The sequence below is a fragment of the Lethenteron reissneri genome, chromosome 41, assembly GCF_015708825.2.
Source record: "Lethenteron reissneri isolate LAM-NWPU_2019-01 chromosome 41, ASM1570882v1, whole genome shotgun sequence".
Lineage (NCBI taxonomy): Eukaryota > Metazoa > Chordata > Hyperoartia > Petromyzontiformes > Petromyzontidae > Lethenteron > Lethenteron reissneri.
In genome coordinates this window covers 409,827-435,547 of record NC_083819.1, presented here as the reverse complement: position 1 = coordinate 435,547, position 25,721 = coordinate 409,827, and the positions used below count along the sequence as shown (strand labels likewise).

Below are 25,721 nucleotides of genomic sequence, written 5' to 3'. Positions count from 1 at the left end.
TTTGACCAAACTTCCCCAGAGCTATACTCTTAGGTTTTTTTCGGTAAAGTCACGTAGGTAAAAAATAAAATAAAAATTTCATAAAGTAATTTTACCGAAAAAACCCAAGAGTATGAATCTTTGCAGTCACGAAAGCTTCAAATCTAGAATTCCCCAGAGCTCGCAGCTAACCTCTGTGCCACCGCTCGTAGCGAATTGACGAATTCTCTGTTCTGTGACGCATTGTGCGCATAAGATATTGTGCAGAGAAGAGTCTAATACTCCATAATAGAGGGTTTTTTGGGTTAAATCGCGTAAATGGAGAAATGTGTCGTTAAAACCCGCCACCACCCGACACAGCCAACTAGTAAGGGTTGACACGTAAACAGAACGTGGCCAATTCGTCACTAGTACAGCACACGTGGCTTTACCGAAAGACCCAAAGAACATGAATTCCTGCAGTCACGAAAGCTTTAAGTAAAGATTTAATAATCAGAATATCACGACGTTTCGATCGCAACACAAGCAATCGTCATCAGGTGACGAGGTGACATCGAAACGTCGTGGTATATACCACGGAGAATACCAATACCACTCCCATTTCTATTCGTTGGGTCTTTCGGTAAAGCCACGTAGATAGAATAAACAATAAAAGATATAAACATGTGAGTGGTATTAATAGAACCGTGGTCTCTATCCCGTGGCACGGAGTATGGAGGTAGACTGCCCTCTCGTGGTGACAAGCGGGTAGCGCCGCTGCTCGACAAACGCGAGATCGATTCCCGCTCATGGCCACCAACACTTGTCACGATTATCCGAACCGATCCTGTGCCTCCCCGAGGTCGATTCGACCTGGTGCGATGTGTAAGAACATTGCCCTTGGAGAGACAAAGGCGGCCGGGAGTGGTGCTGGCCACCCAGCCCCACGTGTGCCGCTCCGGCCGTCGTCGGTGCTGCTCGCTGACAGCACTTGCCCCAAAAGTCTGTTACGTTTTTACGGGGGAACTTTGTCTACAAGTTGAACACACAACGTGCACAACGTGGTAGGTGGAGGTGGGCTCAATAATCACGCGAACAAACAAAACTCGTGTTGCGACAGCGACCCTGGGTCACCCAAATGGCAACAGTTATATCCGCTGCTGGATGAAGGCCACACAAAACATGACGTCATTTAAGGTGACGTCCATTCCAAGCTGTACGTAATGACGTCATACACAGGCGTGCCCTTTCGGTACCCACGAACCTCGCCGTGCGTAATGACGCGTTTGTGCGTGATGACGTCACTGCGTTTGAACTTCTGCCGCGTTCTTACGCGTGATAAGGACGGGCACGCCGCTGCGAACCGTGCGTCATGACGTCATCACAACGCGCTTTGTGTCGTTTAAAATAGACGATTCTTCCGTGATGACGTCACCCTCATTAAAACAGCGCGGCTTGCCGTGCGCGATGACGTCACCACCTTGAACTTCAGCCGCGTTTTCGCGCGAGAGGACGTCGCTCGACGGCGGTCACCGTGCGTGATGACGTCACCAACTCGAATCTTTGTTTAACTTGCGAGGACGCGCCCTTTCGCGATGACGTCACCGCCGCTGAACACAAAGCTTGCTCGCCGTGCGTGATGACGTCACGGCTCTCCTTCCGCCGTCGTGACGTCAGCACGCCGCGGGAGAAACGCGTTTGGTGAGGCGCCATGTTGGAAAGGCGAGGGTTAGACGCGGCGGCGACCATGGTGGTTTTTTAAGGTTTATTTTAACGACAAAGCTCCCTCGGCCGCCTGGGGAGGCTCGACAAGACGACAATAACATCGTAAGTGTTTGCTTTTGGAGACGGTGGCTCTCAAGCCGCGTTAGTCGCTGTTGAACGGGACAATAGTGGACCTAGGCCGCAACGCAGTAGGGGCTTCCTTATATCACGCGTGTGTATCTCAAACATCGCTGGATTGTGGGAGAAGCTGCTTACTCTTCGAGTGATGTCGTGCTCTGATGTATTGTGCTTTGTAATGATTATATTTGTAGAGTCCGAGGTGTGTCGTTGAGTCGGGACCGCTTTGTGAAGCTTCCCGCGTTCGGGCCGCTAGTCTAGTGGTACTCGCTGGTGTAGGCCACGCGTGGTAAGGATTTGTAGTTTTATCGTTTAATAACAACAACAAATCTGATTTGTTAAGCCACTGAGTTATTGTTGAATGGCTTATACACGTTATTTAACGTGTAGTGGTTGTGAAAACTGACTTACATCTTCATTGGCTCTGAGAGCGCGTGTGTTGTGTAAGGGTCGTTCGCTGGTATTGTTTGTTGCTTGAGAAATGAAAGTGTTTTTTTTTAGATACCACCTTTATAATCATTACCTTAGCTAAAATGTGTTAACCTAATTGTTTATAAGAATAGTATGGAGTTGTTGAATGCTGAAGACGTTCTCTCCTGTAGTTGCATGGTTACATAAACAAAAGACGTCACGATTTACTTTGGTTGAGCTTGTTTCAATGCTGTACACGAAGTCGGGGCGACGGGTTTGGGAGGCTTTCATCCAGCAGTTGAATTATCGTGACTGATAATACAAACGCATTTAGCGTGTCCTCGGCATTGTGCTGTTTACCATTCTTATTTATTATACGATGACAAACGTGGAATGTGTTCATGCCTGTGTAATCGGACTTGTGTGGGAATACAGTGTGGCCCAAAAGTCAGGACACGATGTTTTATTTATTTTAACAAATCACAGGGTAATACCATTTATTTTAACAAATGTTAAAACTCACTTCCTTGAACACTGATTCATGTAGGACATTTGAAATTAATGTAGGTCTTTTTTAAGACCACATGTGTAATCTTTAAACATTCATCAATTATATTTTGTCTCAATTCATTCAAGGTTCTTGGTCTATCTTTGTAAATGTCATCTCAAAAGAAAGGAGATAAATTAACATCAATAATTATAATAGCTACAATTTTAACTTAAATAATATACAATTAAATGTTTAATACCAGTATTGACTTTTGGGCAACCCTCTGAGCTGCATGGTGCTGTGAATCGCAGGCTGTATCACTTTAACATGTGCACACTGGAGATGAATTCGTTTAATTTAAAAATACTGTTTTTTTTTGTTTGGAAAATCATAACTTGTTACTTTATTTACATTTATTACGCGTAACTGATTGTTCAATACAATCTGAAGATTCTTAAAAATGCAACTCATTGTACCCCTGCAAAAGCTATTCATATAGACCTGTGGCTGGTTGCATAGAACGTAGGTCTGAGACTACCTCTCCCTGCACATATGGAGCAGAAAAAGCAATCTTATGGATTACTATCTCTAACTCCTGAACTCAAACCCTCTCCCCTAACCCTTAATCCCCATCCGAAACCCTAAATACGAATCCCCAAACCCTCACGAAAATTTAAGTAGTATGCTTTCATATTTTATCAACGAAATTCTAAAGCGTGAATTAAATAGGACCACTCATGGGTAAAAACCCAAGGAAGGTCTGTGATAATAAATATATCCTACGGATGAAGAATTATGTGGGGACAGTAGTTACGGTAGAAGATAAATAAGTTGTAACAACATGGCATGGTTGTACACTATGGTACTGATTACATTCTTAGTACAAATTGCATCACATTAATGCCAAATGTGAATGAAAATTGTATACTTTTGGTGTTAATTTTATTTTAAACCGAATATGTATATTGAAGGGGTTTTTTCATGGATACAGGTGTCTTGTGAATCCAATTACTAGTGTGCAAATCAATGGCATAGAGGTACTGCTACGAACCTAGTCACCTGAGTTTGATTCACAGCCATAGCAAACAATGGCAAGTGATATCTTTCCTGACTGGTCCTTGGTCGTTTTCCTTCACCAACCCGCACTTATTAGTAAGGTGAAACAACCTAAGACCAACCCCTGATGGGGAGACCTTCAGCCATTAGTGTATTCACAAATGGATGTAAATTATTATTTCGCTATTACAAAATCATCAAAGCTGAATGACAATGCGTTTGCAGTGAACTCCCACAATTAGTAACCTCAACTCACGTTATGACGTCTTTGTTGTATACTTTAACAATTTTTTATGAAATAGTGACTTACGTAATTGGCGTTGTGTGAGACTTTGTGGACATCTTAATGTACAATTTGTGTACATTAGATTCCTAAAATTTGAAAAGGCATATAATCCATTATTCATCAACGCATTTAAATACTGTGGTTGCAGTGAGATTTTACGTGGTTGAAGATAACTGGGCTTGCTTTGGAGACTGGCTGGCCTTTAAGCCTTTCATTGGGCACCCTGTGAATCTGATGTTCCGTTTTTGTGAGTGTTATCAATATAAAAAAATGTGTTCAATAAGTACATTCATTGGTTTAATACTTGACGTTTTTCTCATAAAATACATCACTGATAAAAAATGTAAACGGTATGGAATGCCTCTAAAAAATGTACTTTGCCTGTTGAAACCACTGGGTAAATGATGTTAGAAATATCATTGATGTTAATTACTTGCATACAGTGCCTGTAGTTAGATGTAAAATATGACCTTCATTTTTTGTTGTTTTGTCTGCTGCTGCAGCCTTCTCATAATGCAGGGATCTCAGTCTTCCCAGTCAGGGAGGCAGCATGGCATCACATCGCCCATCAGCCTGGCAGAGCCACGCGAAGCCGACCGTGTTCTCACACGACACCTCATGAATACTCTTCTGCCATTTGGGGTCTTTGAAGAGGAGGAGGAACTTAACCACCGGTAAAGGAGTAGATTGTGCCTTTGGTTGCATCTTTAATTGAAGGTCCATCTGACTTGTAGCATTGATTGTATCCACCATGACCATGGCTTATCAAGCTCTTCTCGCTTTAAGAATTATGGTCTACTATTCCTTGTTTAACAATCTCTCATTCATACGCACATTAAGCCACTGTGAACACACCTTATGATTCGTTACCATTAAAACTGCAGTGCATCACAGACTGGAGTTTGAGAGATCCTGCCTTGAAGGTTTAGTGCGATGGCTTTTATTGCATTGGTTCTGTACCACCATTTCCCTTAAAATAAATGTTTCGATTACCAACGTAATTTACTCACTCTTTCATTGTCTTGGATGTAAAAACTTGAATAATATTTGTTTCTTATTCAATGTCAAAGCAAAATTTGTATAGACAATTCATGATTGTAATTTTTTCCATTAGTTATATCCTGTTCATTTGCAATGCATACAATTGTGTAAGAAGTTCCCTTCCAGAACAAAAATAAAATTGTAAAATGTGCCGTCTTCATTACATGGCACCATCACTTCTCCCTCCCTTAACCCCCAGTAACTATATTACTCATTGCAAATTAACAAAAAGTTAAAAGGTGGTCAAAGTTAAGCTTTATACTGAACATTTATTTCCTTGTGTGGAAGTTCAGTGACAATAGATGTTCTTACCGTCCATAAACTTTACTTGATGTTATTACGTGGAGCTAGACGCAGGTCGAGTGCTGTTAAATGCAAATCATGCAGTGTTGCGGAAACTTTGGCTAGTACACCAATGCCCATTGTGAAAGTCTACCTGCTTTCGTGTCTTGTGATTATTATTTGCTTTATTTATTGAAGGACAGTACATTTGTCACAGATTGTTGGATAGACAGGCATTATTAGACCATCTTTCGTATGGCATTGCAAAAAGCAACAGTTTTAATTTTTCCTTAATGATCGTCATAAATGAACACAAAGGTTCCTCATACAGTCCAATGATGTGGTTGACGCAGTGTGGATTTCAGCGATACCGCCAGAATGTGCATGGATGGAGCATTCATCGGTGATGTGGTTGATGGTTTGGACTTCTCCACGGTCGCTGTTGGGCGATTCTTTGATCTTCTATTTATGGAACGTGTACGCGCATCTGCCCTGTTGTGTTTGAGTGCGGTTCAGCGTGGTCCGTCCTCCTGGAAGAGACCATTATTTATATATTATTTCTTATTTATATATTATTGATATATTATATATTATTATTTCTATTATTTTTATTACTTATTTTTACCTACGTGACTTTACCGAAAAAACCTAAATATTATTGATATAGTCTGGAATATGATTAATATCATGATGGAATATGATTAATATGATTATAAAGCCTTATAAAAAACATTTATTTTGTCTGACCCTTGACCATTGCATATATTGCGATGCAACGTCCATTGTCCCAGGAAAGAACTGCTATGAAACTTTCAAGTGGGATCAGTGTATAAGCCTGTGTTTGGATTTTACATTTTCTTCAAGATTGTTAACTATTAGACGTGTGTTTTTACAGGATGGTTGTCTTGGGAAAATTAAATAACTTGGCAAAAGCATGGGTCCGAGAAGTTGGTGAAAGCAAGGTAAGCTACAATATTAAGACAATTGTAATAAAACAAAATCATCACATTAGTTGCAATTTTACAAGTTGGTGCAAGTTAGGGTGCAGTTTAAGCCAATGCACTGATATGATGATGTTTTTTTCTTCTGCAGAATCTTCCACCAGCAATTTTGGAGAATGGTGGGGGTAAAATATTTACGTTTGGGTCCTATCGGCTGGGAGTTCACACAAAAGGTAATTGTTGTTCCCGTCTTCTTTGAAGCTTCATTATAATTGTATTGAAAGGAAAGATGCCATCCACTTTTTCCAAAAATGAGGAAAATGTATGCAATTATTTTTGACCTAGTCTGTGTCAAATATTGACCTCACTCAACAATTAAGAGTAACCTATGTTGTAAGTAAAAGCCATCTTGTTCAAGAATGGTTATTGATTCATATCAATAAACAAAGTGACGTAGCACATCTATAATTATAACCCGTCGCTGATGTATTTATAGGTGCCGACATTGACGCTCTGTGTGTTTCGCCGCGACACGTGGAACGTATCGACTTCTTCTCGACTTTCATCGAGATGTTAAAGAATCAGGAGGGAGTAAAAGACCTCCGGGTGAGAACTTTTGCAGCACCTCACAAGTTTCTTTTTCTCATTGGGGAATACATACATTTTCCTGTATTGAATGCATTTAATGGCAACTGTTAGTCTGGTCGATCAGGTGTACAGTACGAATCCATTCCTCCAGCTGCACCCTCAAGCACACACCATGCTGTTCCTCTCTTCATTTAAGATCACCTCTTTTCATTCACAACACAAATGTCTTGATCTGGATTTCTCTCATCATGAATTGTTCAGCATGAATGTTTAGTGTCAACACAACTGCAGTTGAGTCATTTTGGTACAAGTGACATATGAGTCACCCATTGTAGTTTTTTTCAAATGGAAGTGGTGGGCCTTGTTAATATCTCACAACCCTTTAGCTTCACAGCTGTGTTAGCCTGCTAGTACCTGTGGCAGAGTGTCAAAGAGAATCCCAAATTACCGTATTTTCACGCATATACCCCACATGCATTCATACCTTTAACGTCGTTACCGCAGCTTAATTCCATCATATTAATACGAAGTTTACATTTGTAATACATTCCACTATCAATTGTTAACATTAAAATCATAATGTGCACAAAGAAAGCATACTAACCGGAAACGAGTGAACTTAAAACCGTAAATAAGTAACAAAAGTAAATATCCAATAAAAAGGTAACACATAACTGGTAGATAAGTACAGTTTTAGCACTGGTAGATTGCGCACTGTGCAGATAATAGCGGCACTACGGTAACTCCGTCGCCTCGCCCCCAACCCCCCACCTCTTTCCCAGCTCTCCCATCGCCGGTAAACAAAGTGCGCCCACTTCAAACATTGTCGTTTCATTGTACAAACAATTGGAATCATTTAAAACGTGATAACATGTGCAATTTTAGTGTGAGTGGTTTATTCAGCAGTGCTATAGTCAAAGGAAAGTGTTGCATAGTGGATAGTCCCACCATGAAAACATTAAACGAGTTGACATGTCACACGTGTAAAATATTTTTGTGATATCCCGCAGCTCCATAAACCCCGCAGGGTCTTGTTTTGTTTGTAAAAAGTGGTTTACCCCGCGGGTTCTATGCGGGAAAATACGGTATATCACTATATTGATGTTCTTAAATGTAGTTCATGACTTCCGATGAGTTTTGAACAACATGTGATTATTTTGCCAGTTGTGTTGGCCCAAGCCTATAAGATACTCAGTCAGAAAATCACGTAGATGTTTGGTCTCTTCATAGTGCAGGTTTGCTTCCAATATGGACGCAGTGAAACTAATTTATGACCTTTTATCCTACAGTCTGTGGAGGATGCCTTTGTACCTGTCATCAAGCTTACGTTTGACCACATTGAGGTAAGAAATGAAAATCCACCGTGTTTTTAGTTGCACAAAGTGATAAGTAGCAGAAGATAAATATTTAATACAAGTTTTATTCCTCAGAAACACACTAAACCTCTGCCATATAACTTTTGTACATATTTGCGCGGACAGATTTTACTGCATGGAAAATAATCATTGCATAGTTTAATTACTTTTCATTGTGGGATGCTGCAAGACAACATTTTGGTACTGTCCTTGTTGCAGCATATGCTGGATGATGTTCAAATGCATTTCCGGCTTAACATAGCTTTGGAATTCAGCACAGTTATTTGTAACGGCCTTCACCCCAACAGTATGAAAACGTTATTTAAGCCGTTCAATGCAGTGAGAAGTAGTTTTGTGCCATCCTGGCTGTGTGCCGACTCTTTCTCATTGTTTAATTTCGTGCATCTGTTGTACGCCATCACTATCGCTTGTCTCACCTCGCCCCCCAAACACCTAGATCGACGTGTTGTTCGCACGGCTGGCTCTGCAGGTGATCCCCGATAACCTAAACCTCCGTGACAACGCACTACTCAAAAACCTCGACATCCGATGCATCCGCAGCCTCAATGGTAACGTGTGGCAGCAGTGAGCTGCAGTCTTGTTGGAGTGTAACAGGCTGCTTTGTTCAGTTTCTGTTTTACACCCAGAAATTTCTTGTTGTTGCCCAGTGTGTCTTGTGCTTACGTTGATTCATTTTAAGGTGTTTTTAATGTGGTTTTATATGTTTGGTTGTGAAAAAACGCATTGCATTTATTAAATGTCTGCTGTTAAATTATTTGATTGAAAATGTAGATAGAGTAGTTTGTGACATAACCGAATAAACTTCTTTGGAACAGATTTTTGATATGCTATGTACCTAAATAATGGCATTCGCAGTGGTACAATTCCATTGAGATCACTGACTTGGGCACAATAGTAACATTCGCGTTCCAGCCATTGAGCAGGCGTGTATTTTCCTCGGAGAAAGTGAATCCTGCATTTATAACCATGTTATTCTCTTGTAGGCTGCCGCGTGACGGATGAAATTTTGCACCTCGTGCCCAACGTGGAACACTTCCGCATGACGCTGCGCGCCATCAAGCTCTGGGCAAAACGTGAGTGTCGTATTTCAACATGTCACTTGTATAATCAGCTTTATAGTCATTATTTCGCACCTCCGATTAGCACGGTTGGCTACGTAAGGTGCGAAAGAAGTTCAACAGACATACGTTATAGTTCATCAATGCTGTGGCTTCTTAGTCTAATTTGTAGATGCCGCAGCTACCGTGTGATGGCCGTTAGTACATACGGTGGGACTTATTTTCGCCGACGCAGCAAGTTCACTGCTCAGGTGTATAACCCTCACCAACAGTAACAGAGAGCATGCCAAGGGTGAGAGGCAAAGCTTTTACTCTTGCCCGACCGAGAGCTCTGACAAACCCCTACTGGTGTTTACACACAGCGATCCAACTTGTCTCGGGTACACTGCCATGATCTTGATGCACGTTTGAGTACACAGTGTTCCCGGTCAATGTTGACTGAATCCGTTTTAAATAACTCTCCCGACTTGCTAAAAACACACTATGAAAGGTGACAACGTAATGTTATCACAAAATGCTATTACACTTCAAGTTTCGAACAAGGAGTAACTTTTTTTATAATAAAAGAAGTGGCTAGTGATGCCAGGTAGCATTGATACCACCACATTTCATCATTGCTTCCTTCTGTTAGATCTCTTAGCTCTTTTGCACTGTCAACACATGACCTTCAAGGTTTTCCCTTACAGTATCCCACTACCTAACTGCAATGCCTGTCTTAATAAACTGTTCTCCACCCTGTACACTTGCCCCACCCATACCAATCTTCTTTTCCTGATTACATATTTAACACTTAACACATCCTACAATGAAATTCCTAGTATCCCGTGCATCCACCAACGTTTGCACATGTTTAACGACGCTGTGGTGACATACGTTGGCGTGTGCGCATTATCCTGCCCGATGTTGCCCAGGCCGTGGGATCTACTCGAATATGCTGGGCTTCCTGGGTGGCGTGTCGTGGGCAATGCTTGTGGCACGAACCTGCCAGCTCTACCCCAACGCCATCGCCTCCACCCTCGTGCACAAGTTCTTCCTTGTCTTCTCCAAGTGGTGAGTGGCAGCTGCATTCGTCCGCTCATTCGCTAATTCATTTATTCAATACATATGCCTTCTGTAAACCAGCTGACAGTGCGATGTTGAAAGTGAGTAATTTATTATAGTAAACTTGATTAGGTGCAGTAATTTGTTGCCTCGCAAGGTTTTCTTGAATTTAATTAATAGCCTAAGAGCTAGGTGAGTGCGTGGACGCCAGGTCCCTTGTGCAAAGGAGACCCACTTGTAAGTACAGGATAAATATTATCACGTAGAAAATCAATCGAGAGAACACAACAATGTAAATAGAACAAGGCAATAAAATTCAAAGTGCCTTTCTTGGGCCGATGGTGTCAATTCCACATTACCGTAATGGTTGAAGCCTCTCCATGGGATGACTGCTGTTGACTTCCCCACTTTGCGGTGTAGTAGGACTATAGTACAAACAAGCAAAGCATGAAAACCAAATAATGTTTACATTCATGTGATACCATTGTCTCCAATGAAATACAAATGTTCAGCTGTGATGATGTAAATTCCTGTGTTTCTGCAGGGAGTGGCCTAAGCCTGTCCTTCTCAAACAGCCCGAGGAATGCAACCTCAACCTGCCTGTGTGGGACCCACGGGTAAGCACTGCTTGTCACAGCTCAGAGGTCAGATGTCCTGTCATGTTTGCTTGTTGTGTTCCACATTCAATCAACTTGGCTGTCTCTCCATCACTGGTTTTGTAATTATAATTCATCTTGTATTCCTGCACATGCATGTATGTTTAGCATGATATATTTTTTGTATGAGTTGGTCGTTATATCATTGTGTTATTTTTTTTTTGCAAGGAGTTACTCTGTTTATTGACCCTTCCATGATTTTTTTCCCATTTCTGACAGACCATTCATTTCATTACACTGGCAGCTTATATGTCATCATCTGCTGATCAGCCTTTAACACATTTGTTTGGCCACCTTGATTCTTGTTCACCCAGGTGAACCCAACAGACAGGTACCACGTGATGCCCATCATCACACCTGCGTACCCTCACCAGAACTCCACCTACAACGTCACCATGTCCACACGCACCGTCATGGTGGAGGAGTTCAAGCAAGGTGGGCAACAGGGTGCTCGTGGGAACGACGATTACCTCTCCTGTTGTAACTTCTGCGGGTGACTCGGTTGTAGTTGTGTAAATGGTTTCACCACTGTTATTCAATCGACAAGTCCCACCTCTTCTAAGATGTCTGGCCAGTGTTGAAGAGTCGACCAACTACCCTCTGAAGCTCCCAATAATGGGGAGGCCCTTCCACCGGCTGTGGCGTGAGTGGGAAATTGCAGGGCTGCACCTTCACCTTTTCATGTCATTTTGCAGGACTCGCCATCACCGATGAAATTCTGATGGGCAAAGCGGAATGGAGTAAGCTGTTTGAGTCGCCAAACTTTTTTCTCAAGTACAAGTAAGTTTCAAATGTGTAAAACGTTTCAAGGGGCATCTTCCTGAAATACATTTGTATTTTTTAACAGGTTAATTTAAACCTCCTTTGTGTCAGGGTTTGTTTCTCGAAAGTTGATTGTCTAAACCTGGCCACAATTAACTGCACTATAATGATCTTATATAACTTGGTGTTTTACTTGAATTAGGCTTTGGACATGAACATGTGTAAACATTAGAAAGTTTATCAGAGCATGCAGGAATAGCTTCTGGTGTTGGATAAGAAAGGCCTATTGAAGCGACTCCAGAAGTAGTTCTGTGGTGTCATTTTCCAGGGCCCTTTCCTGAGGTGATACAAGGTTCTCTTGACTGAAGGAGTCCTTGAAGTATGTCTATTTACCTCCTAGCATGGCTCCATTAGCACTATCAAGATATAGTTATAGAAATACAAAAAGTGTGTTTTTCTAAAACATCTTGGATCTTTTACCATGATTAAAAGTTTTCATTATCTTGTAGGCATTACATCGTACTGACGGCAAGTGCACTCACGGAAGAACAGCACCTCGAGTGGTAAGTCCTGGATACAGTTCGGTCTGTTCATACACAAACCTTTTGAATGAATACTGCCTTATAAACGAAAATATATAAATACTAGTTTGTTTTGATGACAGGCAGCCATTCTATCATCCTCTACGATGTCTTGTCAACAGTCAAATTGATCTGACATTAAATACCAATAATGGTTATTGTAGGGGGTAATTAAATTAATATTGCCTTTTTAAAATTTTAAAGTTTGAACGCATGAAATGAAGTGCGTGAAATTGTTTACATAATAGACATTAACAAATAGTAATGATTATATTGTTTATGTTGTTAAAGGCCTAAGGACATAGCGCCTGTATCTCTATCAGTGATATTGTAGCTAAAATAGGTTTTAATCGTCACAAGCTGGTAATGCAACTAATGAAATCGTGACACTGCTGCTAACTTGACCGTCTGTCAGGGTGGGACTCGTGGAGTCGAAGATCCGCATCCTCGTTGGAAACCTTGAGCGCAACGAGTACATCACTCTGGCTCACATCAACCCGCAGTCCTACCCCGGCCCCAAGGACAACCCGGACAAGTAAGCGGCGTGCTGAGCTCCCCTTCCCTCTCTCGGCAAACCCTGCACACTGATTTACAGCAAGTGCCGAGTCTGCTTCGCAGTGCAGTACAACGTGGGTTTATAGTCTCACTGGTAGCAGCGAAGAAAAGTGGTGAAAACACTGCGCAATGAACCTGGTTATCCGAGTTTGTTTTATGGCCACAACCAAGTGATGAGTGATATCTAAACCGATCCAGCCTCCACCAAGCAATATGGTGAATTATGGGCAAACAATGTCCATTACCAACGTAAAATTAGGAGGCCTCCATCCAGAAGTGGATTAAAATAGGACGAAATTTGTTTTATGGCACCACAACTTCAAACTATTGAAGCTGCCTAGAAGATACAAATCTTCTCTGCAGTTTCCTTGGAATATGCTTTCCTATAACATTTCTAGCATCCCAGCAGAAGTTTTTTTTAACAATCTGACTGCTGATGAGACCATGAAGGTTGAAACTGATCTAGTTCTCACTTTAAACACTACAAACATTGAAGGTGTAGGCAGCCAGGTTGAGAAGTTCTTCCGATTGGCAGGTTCTTCATGATTTGTATCTAAAACTACATGATTGTGCAAAGTTGTAACGATTTGTATTTTTTTTAGTTTTGTGCTCGCACACAATCTTAAAAGCAAGGATGCTCATCTTCATGAAACATTTTAGATATTTTCTCTTTTTGGTATTTCAGCTGTTGATGTCTATAACTTTGTTTTCAACAGGCAAGGCGTGACAACGGTTTGGTTCATCGGGATCATCTTCAAAAAGTTGGAGAACCCGGAGAATGTGAATGTGGACCTGACGCTAGACATCCAGTCATTCACCGACACGGGTGAGTGCTCACCCACGGCCCTGGTCTCTTCTTTGAAGTGGTTGAGGTCGATGATTACTGTAGAACGGACATTGCATGAACCGTGGCTCTGCGTGCTGCAGTTTACAGGCAAGCTGCACACATCAGCATGCTCAAAGAGGGCATGCAGATCGAGGCCATCCATGTCAAGAAAAAGCAGCTCAGCCAGTTTCTGCCCGGTGATGTTCTTCAGAAAAAGAAAAAGGTACCTGCTGAACATCAAGGATTCATTCGTAACTGGTTTCATTCACATGATCCGTAGCATACAGCACAGCATAATTTCATTGATTTGTGTACTTTTTTAAAGCCAGGTCAGAGCCCATTTCAATTAACCATCACCTTTTCAAGGATGACCTGGTTAAATCAAAGGAAAAACAGTAAACACTTGCTTAAAATGTAAATTGCAACATTGTAAAAAATACAAAAATGTAGCATTAATAACAAACATTAACATTCAACTAGAGCTTAAGCTTGTATTTATATACATTTTAAGTGATGTATCTGATATCGTTTAACCCCACATTCATTCAGAATCAGAGTATTTGTTTTATTTATCCTGGAGAAATACAATGAGCTATGAAGCTCTTTTTCACAGATGTCCAGTAGGTCAGAGTTCATATTGCTATGTCAAAGTTCATGTTGAACTTGCATATTTTCGAAACCCTGACTAAGTTTCCTATTTTCCAGCTTAACCACGAATAAATATGGTCATGTTTGCTAGTTTGTTCACCTTCCCCAGACATTTCACTTGTCACTCGTCCCAGCATTAACGTTGTCACTGGCCACGGGGGGAGGGGGGGCGGGGGCCACTCTACATGAGCTCTGACAAGGACGTTCATGATTAGCCCACCGACGGTTCGGCTTGCGCTTTGGCAGGAGAACGGGCGAAGTGGCTCGGCGCGCACCTCCCTGAACAGCAGCAGCGTGCTCGACTCGTCGAGGGACTCCGACTGCAGCTTCTCGTCGCCCACCATCATCCGTGTCCTCAACTCGGACAGCAACCAGCCATCCTCTCCGTGCGTAGGCGCTGCTGATTCTGATGCTGCTGCTGCTAAGTGGAGCCGCATGCGTAGACATTTGTGGAGCCGCATGTTTAGCGGTCGGCACACAAGGAGCACTTGCTGTTATGTTTTGGTGAACGCTATGGTCCCCGTTGTAGATTTGATCTCTTTTGCTGTAGTTCATGGCAGGGCAAAGTAGCTGTACATGACAATACTTAATATTAATGTAGTCAGTCTCCCTGTGGCTCAACAGCCCAAGCTGTAGTTACTATGTAAAATATTGGTTGATGTGTTAGCAGACAACACTTGTCGGTAATTGTTATCGCATAAAAAATGTTAATAAGATTTTTTAAATCTCAGTCTTGTTGGCTGCCATTTGACAAAGACGAATGCCGTTACACTGAAGTGTGAGTGTTAATCTACCTAAACTATTTAATACAGTTTGTTTGTACAGTAATAATTCGCTTTATGTTGGGGATGCGTTCCTGAAAAGAGCGACCAATATCGAACCGACGTCAATCAGCGCAATTTTTCCAAAAGAGCTAAACGACAACGGATTGCATGGTGAAGCTTTGTGTTAATGCGTGCATCTTCATCCTAGACATACCCACAGCTGTATTCCACATTAATGTACAACAGTAAGCTTTATGATTAATCATCCAGAGTACAATAAGATGCAGTCCACTATAAAAAAACACACAAATACAGTACACAAATACGGTACATAAATACTATATTGCACTCGTCAGTATAGTACATTTCTTTATGCTCGACACAAAGTAGTTCTTGACCAGGGTTGGTGGAGGCAAAGGCTGAGGTAATGGATACAAGAAAGAACGGATGCTGTCAGAGACATAAGTGTGGGTTAAGGCAACAGAAATCAGGTAGTGGTATTCATAAAGCGACGACGAAAAAGGATGAGACGTAAATCGGGGTATTGTTGTAGAAAGGGGCAGGCAAAGGCCAAAGTTGTGATTGGACACCCGGTAAAGCACCGCTAACGTTGATGTCTTTCCCCGTTCACACCGACGCGTGCCTCTCCTCCCCAACCCTCGCCCTTCACCCCCCTATCCGATCTGTCTTCCTTCCCGTCCCAATCCCCCTCCCGCCCCCCATCACCCCGATTCCCCGTGGCCCCCCACAGGGTGACCGGTGAGAATGGCAGTGTCTCCAGTCCTTCGGCGTCGCCCCCCGTGGCGGCCGACGACAAGTCGCCCTCGCCTCGGACGCCGTCGCCAGAAAACCCCAGCATGCCCGTTGCCGGCAATGCCATCCCGGTTATCTCCACCAGTAAGCTTGCACATCACGGCAGTTAAAACCTGCGCCAAAATGTCCTAATTCTCTGGCAGTTTTAGTCTAGCGTGTGGCAATATGTTCAGGAGTTAAATGATCATGTCGACAGCGACTGGCCCTCGACCGGAGGGCTTCAGGAGAGAGGTCCACGAGTTTTGCTGTTCATCCTCCATTGAAGGGGGCGCAGGCTACAGTGGTATGATAGTGCTCTTTCACGATCATACATTTATGGTTTCACATTGTGGCTCATATTTCTGTTTTATGCACGATTAGTTTTCATTTTGTAAAATTGCAGCTGGGCTGTATTTATGTATGTTGAACTTTCACACCGTACAGAGCCAACTGTGCTAATCGGCGGTGCGGGGGAAGGACAACAAACTAAACCCAAATAATTTCTACAGAATTTTTTTAAAATATAGATTTAAGCTTCATCGATGGAAATGTTTACTTTGAAAGCAGTCACGTGCTCCATCCTCATGTTCTAATGACATCATTGCATTGCCATCAAGGCACAAACTGACTATTTCATGCCACTTGATCAGTATCTGATAAATGTGTAAAAAGTAGATTTTGCAGACAGGAGACGGAACAACTTGCTGTTTTTGGCTTGATGTTCATGCAAGACATATACATCGTATGTTGTACAATTTTTGCATTGTTAATTTGAGAATATTAATTAATTTGTATATTATTTGAGCTACATTTTTGTTATCTTCGTACGGGAGAAATAATTGTATTTGTTTTTAGTGTCGCATCGTCTTAAAGCAGACGAATTCTGATTCTGAGATTCTTCCGCCTTCCCCCAGGGTTTGTGCGTGTACTCCCCCCCCATCACCCCTCCCTTCAAGTGTTACGGTTGAGTTACCGTGCCACGTTTGCGCTCGCAGGGCCTCTCCACGCTGCCTCCGTCCCGTCGGGGACGGTCGTACGGGTGGTGACGCCCACGCGGCTCGTGAACACGCCGCCGCCGGCCACCGGCGCCGCCGCCACTGCCGGACATCCCACACCGCCGCAGGGAGTCAAGCGGCCACAGTCGCCCGGAAGCAAGACGTCGCCACCTAAGCGGCACAAGAGCCCCCCGAGCGAGGCTGCCCCGGCTGGCGACTCGGATATGGACACTGACTCCGTGAGCCTCTCTCACCATCATCGGACATTTACTCTGGTCAATGACGACCTCCGCTGGAAAATAAGAAACAGAGGTGGCCGCTTGCCAAAGGAGCCTCATTATGGCCGTTATGGAACGATGAGCCGATACCGCTGAGGGCCTAGGTTTGCTATGGGATTTAGCCACGCGCAACTTAAACAACCTAATTTATTCTTATGGGTTTTTTGTGCAGTCATTGTCAGCTTGGCTGAGACCAGCAGCTGTGTCTACACTTGAATTTGTAACCCGAAGGACATTTCTTTTTGTGTTTACAAGTATACCTATGTTGCTTGTACTGGGTTATCCAACGTGAGTTTGAAGCATTGTTCATCGGAAAATTAGACTTTCAACTTAACAAAGCAAACCAGAATAGGAGTATTGTGACATAACCATGTACTTTTAATACATCAGTGCAATGACATCACTAAAGTGCTGTGGTGTTTTTTTTAAGTCTTTGTTTTCCCGTCTCATGAACGAAGCTTCACACTTGGGTAAAATAGCCTGGGACAGCTTCGGTGAGTAACTACAAATAATAACCTCTGCTTTTCATGTTGCATATTATTTTTAAATGTGTTCCCAGTTGTTGAGTCATTGGTGAACAGTCTCCACCTGTTCACAAATAGCTGCACAAAATTCCCATTGTGTTCAATTTCAACTTACAATTCATCGTATACTACCTCTAAGATTATTTGTAGTGTGGCCATGTAATTACATGGGTTTGATGCGGGTTCTCTGGTTTTCTTACATTTTTACACTGCACCAATGAGGTAACATGGTAACACTTGCCCATGCAGCACCCTCCTGAAAGTCTGACACTCTCGTTGAGGCTTTCATGATAAAGGACTTGTAGGTTATAAAAGAAAATATCGATATACAAAATGTGTATTTTTTTGCATCGAATGTTTTGCTTTGGGCTGATTTATTTTTCTGCACGTTTTATTGGGATTTTTTGCTTCATTTGTTAATAAACATTTTTCACTGCATTCCTGTTTTATTCCATGAAACTCGTAATGGGATTTTACCTGTACAAAATAAAGATTGATTTTACTTACAAGTGAGAGTTCATTGAAATTCGTTTGTAAATATTGCAAGAAAGACCTAATAATATAAATGAGAGTATTTTGTGTATTACAAACGTCCCAGTGAGATGCCGTGCTTTGTTGGTCTGGATATTTCATTTTGGGCAAAACTGGTTTTTCAAGTGTGTTAAGCACATTCCATTACTTCGAAGCCAGTTGTGGTGTGCACGCCTGTAATCCAGCACATTGGAAAATCGAGGATTGGTGGATCATGCAGTTGTGTGAGACTCCCCAAACCCACTGGGATACCAAGTGGCCAGGAGATGGCAGTACAGAAAATGGGTTCGTGAGTTTACTCCGGGTACTCCGGTTTCATCCTGCACGCAAAACACTTCTAACAAAAATTCGTCAAACATTCCAACACGGGAACCAGCTGAAAGAGTCTTGAGGCTCGATGAGACTTTCTGGCTTGCATAAATAAATGACATTTCCTTGCGGTGTTAACTAGGGTAACGAGAGTACCTGTGTCTTTGTCATTGCGCAGCAGCCACTGAAAAACAGTGACACAGGCAACGCTGTCACGAAAACTGGCGCATCTGAGGACAGCGACATTCTGGTATGATCTTCCGCAAACACAACAGCAAGGCTTTTCCTAAATGGCACTGACACGTTTCATCCGTGGCCATGGAACATTTGAATTTTTTTTTATTTAAACCAGGGCAGACCCAATTTCCCCGTGCACCCATGTCTAGATTAATTAATATGGATTGTTATTGTAAAAAAGTCGGCAGTTAATTTGCATTCTTGATATGAGCACGCTGGGAAATTCTGTATAGATAATCTGCAGTGTTTTGGGGATTTGAAAGTTTTGTACTACAAGTGGAAATTCTGTACATTAGATGTGAATGTGTTTAAAGTGGCTTGTGTAAACAAGAGCTCGTTGCCAGATCCTAATAAAAAATAATACTTGCTCGACATGTCTTCAGTTTCCACGGAAAGCTCCAGAAAATAATTCAAAGTTGGGGACTGCACTTTGTCGAAATTATTGTGGAAGCTCTGCAGATAACAAACTCGTGGATCCTGGATGGCAAATAGCCGTTTTTACACATTGTTTCAAAGGTTCCAATGCTGGCAACCAGCTCCTGATTGCATTTTGATACATTTGCCTAGAGCAGTTCATGCCGCGCAGAGTACTGTTTACACATACAATACGTAAGAGAAAATACTTCTCAGGGACATGTGTAAGAGTTAATGTTACTGTTCTAGTGATACTGGAGATGTGTTTAGATGTTTTTTAACGTTTTAGTGGACCCCATTCTACATTGTTCTGCTTTTTTTTTAACCCTAATAAAATGTTTGTTAATGTACGCTTAAGTCGTATGATCTCTTGAATTTTATAAACTCATTCAAAGTATCGACTCAAGCTGTCAACCTCATTCTCTGAAGCAGTAATTGGTGTCTGCACACACAGCACTACCCATGTGTTGCATACATTTCATCTGACTGAAACTAAGTAAAGTGTTCAGCCTATTCCTGTAGTTGTGACAAACAATCCCAGTTTGCCTCACTTGTATAAACGTGCTCTGTCAGCCTTTTACAGACATTGTACTGCACTGTACATTACAAGTGAGGTTTTCACTGCAATACATAATCATGAGAGGCTTTCCTTTTACAGTTCTATACCTGCAGGTGGGGTTTTTGTTTTCAAACAGTTGCCCATTGAATTCCACAGCAACCCATCGAGTTCGATTAATTATCCTTTCGTTCAACAACTACCCATCCCCTCCCACTGGCCCAGAATTAAATTGTTGCAAAGCATTGCCGTGATTAGATAAAAAATATATATTGTCTTATTTTTATTTTGGGATTCGATACATATCAAATCGTACAAGAAAATATTGAGTTGTAGCTATCATGTGATCCTCACCGTAACATTTAACCGCATCTCAAATCATACATCGATGCGGTACGCGGGAGATGTGCAAGTGGTTTATAGAGAACTGGTCAAGCAATTGCAGAACTCTGTGTGCAGTTACTGGATGGGAGGTGCAGCTGCTTGTTCATCCTCTTTTGGCCAGAGCTTGTAGGTTGACCAGGGGCATCAACAACCTGACAATGAGAGCCACTGGTAGGGCAACATGGTGCCCCTGGCTGTACATTTTGAGCTCTGGCAAGCATGGAAGCTGAGGTGCTGCGCTTAATCCTTGCCTGCCGTCCCGTGAGCAGGAACTTCAGGAGGAGACGACGCCTATACAAACAACCGACGTGCAAACGGAAACGCAGGTGGGCTTCTCGCACCCTCCAGCGCACACACCATCAGCATCCCTTGAAACGTACTGTACATTATAAGACGATCCAAAAAACAAATAGGTTCCATATTGCAAATGCACACCTAATCTGTGTCCCAGTCCGTCTGACACGCGTGACACTTTGTTAATGTGTAACAAATGAAGTTTGGAGTCCAGTGTGTCATTATGGTACTCGAGCAATATTACCGATTTATTTTTATAACGGCATCTCTTGAGCGCTATGACAGTGCCTGACCCTGGTTTTAAAAGCTCTGTTGTTGGGAAACCTTCAAATGTATGCTCAAGTGTGGGTGAGTGGTGACATCCAGTGTGTATATTTGTTATAATTGGGGAGAAAAACCTCATGCCTAGAGATTGTCAACCCACGCGTGTGAACATTTGCACGTGTCCACGTGTTTTGGAGAATGGAATTTGTACAGACATTGGTGTGGTTTTAATAACCGCACCTCTTTCACAATTTGTTATTGCTGTTCACATGCTGCCATGTGGAAAAAAACTATATTTCTGTAGGTCGCCTTATTTTTATCACGATTCATGATACATTATTGCACATTTTGACGACTGAATACTGGCCTTGATCACATCCTAAATGGGTCACTTTGCTTGAAAGTTATACCAAGTGCCTTTTGAGACCCGCAGAAGCATATTTAGTGTCATGAATCCAATGACCACCTGGTGCATTTATGTTGGCAGAAACAGGCCAGCAACGAGCTGTCTGATGGCTCCGCGCCAGTTCCTACCGCCGTGAAGGTTGTAAAAAACTCCATCCGTCTCAAGCTCAACCGGTAGAGGCAGGTAACGCTGCCCCTTCTCGTGTGCCCTGCCAAAAGTACTCGCTGCACCAGTCGCCCTTCCTGGAGGGCGGTGTTGCTATCATTACTTCTTTTTTTCAAAAACATTTTTAGAATTTGTTCCTTCGTTGCGTATTGTCACGTTCTTCGGAAATGCTGGAAGCCACAGGAAACATGAAAATGGCGCAACATAAAGAGCTGCTGGAATCATTTCAGAACTTTTATTTTTATCCGGGTCTTTTTTTTTAGCTTCCACTTTTTCTTCTCCGGCGGCGGTGGTAAGAAAGCCTCGTGCACATGAGAATGTTGGCCGAACTAAGAAGGAACATTTCTGCTAAAAATGTTGATACGTAAAAAGTTCGTGATTATTTAATATTCTTTCCTGTTCTTATTTGAACACGAGAGGCTTGTGTTGGGAGTGAGCAAGTGAGCAAACTTGTTTTTTTAGGCGGAACGGATTAAGGGGTGTCAGGGGTGCAGGGTGGATTTGGTTGGACAGAGCAAGGTTTTATTTCTCATGGAATGAGACCCAACAAAAATCTAAAAAAACATTTGGGGAGGTCATATGACCCCATCCATCTCTCCCGTCTCCCATCATGACACCAAGCTCCCCCACCATTTAAATTCTTTACTGGTTTTTATGTTGTTGACTTATCTTGAATTTGCCATTGATCGAGCCACATTTTCGCAAACAATTGTTTTCTTGTTCTCAATAACTACATACGTGCAGCATATCATTTTCTTTTTTTTTAAATTTGCCTTTGGTTTTGCTTACAAAGACTCAAAAATGAAAAATCCTACCCATTAACAGTTTGAGACAACAATGTTATCCCCACTTTTAAATGTCCCGATAAAAAGACTAGAAGCCACTTTTGTAATGCATACTACTGTGCAATTTATTAAGGAAAACATTCAAAAGCATTGAATCTAAATGCCCTCAAAAGGGCTCGTGTTCATAGTTCCAGTAAAACAGTTTTCAGTAAATTTCACCATGAATTCTAATGTTTGACGTGAGCGGCGTGGGATGTGGATGAATACACACAGTGGCATTATTTGATGCTTGAAAGGGTGCATGCTTTTGTGTGTGTATATGTGGACAATTATTTTTTCCTCATTTTCTCCCTTTTTATCATTCATTAGAGCAAAGAATATATTTTTTCCATTCATTTTAATGTTCATTGCTGCTTATGCTGCTAGACTGGATCGATCTGGCCACGTTGATGCTTGCCAATCTGCCTCGGCCGAAATTAACTTCTGTGAAACACTGGCGGGTCCTTGGAAGAGGGCACGTCTTGATTTCCTCTGCTTTGTCTCACTTATTCTATCAGGATGGCCGAATGCAATTGTTGGAATGCACAGTTGGCTGTGTCTTGCAGTTCCATGAACTGTTACAGTGGCTCTCCAAAACTAGCCGCGTCTTCTCCAAAGGAATGGGAATTTCATTGGAGTTGGCGCATTCGTGTAAAAATGTTTACTCTTTTTACAAGAAATCACTTCTGCATTTGAAAATAAATGTGTATTCAGTGTGTCCATATTCACAGTGTTTCCTATTCTGAAGGGAACTATTTGTCATGAGTGTAACATTCGTTTTACCACTACTCTTGATCAGATTTGATTTTACCTCTCAGTCATTCACTCACTGCTAGAGTTCCCATCTGGCTAATTTCATTGCGTGTTCCATGGCCGCACAGGGAGTGGATATTGATGATAAGCTCCGTTCACACTTGTGTGTACTAAGATGACTTGTAAACTTATTTGGAACCATTGGAAAGATCCATTGTTTGGAGCATTTATGCAATATTTTTGCGATCTGGTCATCCTTAGAATCCATTTATGCCCTTCGAATTATAGTGTGAACAAAGCTTGATGCATCATATTCCGCCATGCCTGGCTTCATTAAAGCTTCCGTAATATAAAATAAAAAGCATTGTAAAATATCCTTTTTTTGGGGAGTTGAGTGTATGAACTTTTTATTCAGCAGTTCCATTTAGAGCTGGAAATAAAGAAATCACTTTTCACTTGCATGCAGCATTGCAGTCGTGGTATAACCATGAAAACACCGTTTTATGTTTCCGCCATCTGGCGTTGAACAATCTAATCTAATTACCAGCTTGACAAGTTGCAGTTACATTAGGACTAAAGTGAGAGAGTAAATCGGCTTGCCCTTAACCTGCTACCGTATGCTAATCCTCATACACATTTCAAGCCTGTACACTTGAATAATTCTGGCGAATGAATTAGCTATTTTTTTCATTTCTTTTCTAAAAAACACTTTGCCTTGGCCTGTACTTGGTTAGCCTCCCCACGTGAGTCTCCTAAAACGTCACACATCCAGCCGGGAATCCAACATTGACCTCTTAGATGTATTTATTTCACTTCATCCTAAATAATTCCGTAAGTCCGTTTTAAACATTTAAAATTTAATTTGTTTTATTCTGTTCGTTCCTCTTCGTTTTAACCTGAAGGTCTGTAATATATTTTACTAATAAATCAAATTGCAGGTTTTGTATATCTGGCTCCCTCTCCCGCCAGGGAGGGAGAGACAGATGTAGGGGAAGAGATCGGTCAGTGGTTACTTTTCCATTCCATTACCGCTCTCTCCTCCTCGCGATTCGTTTATAACCTGCAGGATGCGTTACATATTGGGGATGATATTTTTGTAACGGATGTCTGTTCTGGAGTTGTTTCTTTTTTGGGTTTCCAATAAACTTTAGAACATTTTCTAGTCTTAAAGCCGGTGTGAGACGCGTGTTCTTTGGTTTACAGATTTTTTAAAAAGTCCATTATTTTGTTTTCTTGGGTGTTGGTGATGTTCTGTTTTTCTTTGATTGAAACATATTTCAACCCTCACATTTAACAGGCAATATAAATAAATAACACATGTTTCATCTTAAACTTTACATTTATCTGGAAGTGCACACCATACTACCTGTTAATGACCGATTCTATTTTGTTAGCGTGGAAATATTTACATGTCCCAACAGGCAATATGGTATAAATTGTGAGTACCTCACTGCACAAACTGAAGTTGGGCAGTGCAGGTGAGATGCCAAGTTTCATGCATTAAACATTCTAAACTGATCACTTGTAATTTGTGTTGTCTTAAGAGGTTACATCAAATATCTAAAACAGAGTGGCCATGCAACCAATCACATGAGCATTGGAGACACTGTAGAACTTTTGTATTTTTATGAAGTGCAACCTTGTAACATAACAGTGCGCACAGATGTAAAATATTCTCAAATGCTTGCATGTGATTGGCTGCACATCGCCCATTGTCTCGTGGCATTCAATCTGGACTTATAGAAAGTGGGGAGGAAACTAATTAAATGAATCTTTGTTGTTGTACACCAAAAGTTGCACAAGTTTCATATAGGTTAGACAAGATAATGGCCCATTGATCAATTGAGTATTGTGGTCAGAAAAAAACTAATCAGTTACCGAGTCTGTACAATCTAAACCATTAGTCTCATGGTTCCAACCCTGTTTAAACTTAGAAGCTGCCTTAGCATAAGACTATTAAAATGAGTGAAACCGTTCATACGTAACTAAAGGAAGGGAATGAATAAGCACTGCATCGGATCCCGTCACGTTTGTGGAGTTTATTCCCCACATGATTGCTTGCAAAAACGGTTAAATAGGTACCTGCTCGCACCACATGCTGTCCTTTAGTAACTGCACACTATTGTTCCTGCCCTGTAGATACTTTAAATCAACGAATGAGAATGGTAGAGCCGTTATAAGCTTGCTCGGAGTTAATTCTATTCATTTAGTCTGCATCTAATTTTGTCCACGTAAACGGCCATTAAATTGTTCACAAGAGCAAGCCATTTTAACCTGTTGGCAATGATGCATCATCTGAAGGAGTGTTACCAGGTTAGCGATTCTGTGTTCTTGCCCATATATAATCTTGGAGGGATTCGAATTGATTCAACTGCCACAAAGGTAGCGGGAGTGGATTGATCTACAGGCGGTGATAATGATGATGCCCCTGAAGTTGTCGACTCATGGTTGGGAAGCGCTGGTTTTCAGCAATTTGGATGCATAGTGGTGTATCCATGGAAGTCACTGTGGGAATGTATTGAATTTAATTGGAACTGAATTGAATAGTAAGCTTTCTTAAAGATTATTACTAAATACTTTGGAGTTTGTGTCAATAGCCGAATATTAACATTTACTACCTGGCCATGTGGATATGCCACTGTCTGGCCAGAAAAATCTACTTTGCAACTTGAGCTTTGCTAGAATATAGTAAATTTACATTTGGTGATCTCTTTTGGCCTTTATGTCTATGAATTGAGTGTCTTTGTACTGTAATCTTTTAAATAAGTTGTCATGACTTTGCATTGATTTTTTTTGTTTTGTAATAAATGCACCTTTGTATGTTTCTCTTCGA

The 25,721-nt window shown here is 41.7% G+C and overlaps 1 protein-coding gene across 3 annotated transcripts; it reads left to right on the top strand.

Annotated features, from left to right (window-relative positions):
• Positions 1-1,609: 1,609 nt before the first annotated feature.
• Positions 1,610-25,721, top strand: LOC133352722 (poly(A) polymerase type 3-like). Of its 3 annotated transcripts, none has more exons than XM_061568548.1 (22): positions 1,610-1,785; positions 4,547-4,717; positions 6,262-6,328; positions 6,459-6,540; positions 6,804-6,913; positions 8,185-8,238; positions 8,708-8,819; positions 9,255-9,344; positions 10,241-10,379; positions 10,915-10,987; positions 11,341-11,461; positions 11,722-11,806; positions 12,298-12,351; positions 12,785-12,904; positions 13,641-13,750; positions 13,852-13,973; positions 14,645-14,784; positions 15,914-16,059; positions 16,950-17,188; positions 18,773-18,841; positions 20,452-20,508; positions 21,228-25,721. In XM_061568548.1, the coding sequence occupies exons 2-22, from the start codon at positions 4,557-4,559 to the stop codon at positions 21,321-21,323; spliced, it is 2,247 nt and encodes a 748-aa protein (XP_061424532.1). In that variant the 5' UTR covers positions 1,610-1,785; positions 4,547-4,556; the 3' UTR covers positions 21,324-25,721. The 3 variants fall into 3 exon arrangements, with proteins under 3 accessions (XP_061424532.1, XP_061424531.1, XP_061424533.1); XM_061568547.1 differs by having other exon boundaries at positions 18,770-18,841; XM_061568549.1 differs by lacking the exons at positions 10,915-10,987; positions 11,341-11,461; positions 11,722-11,806; ... (8 more) ...; positions 20,452-20,508; positions 21,228-25,721 and having other exon boundaries at positions 10,241-10,383.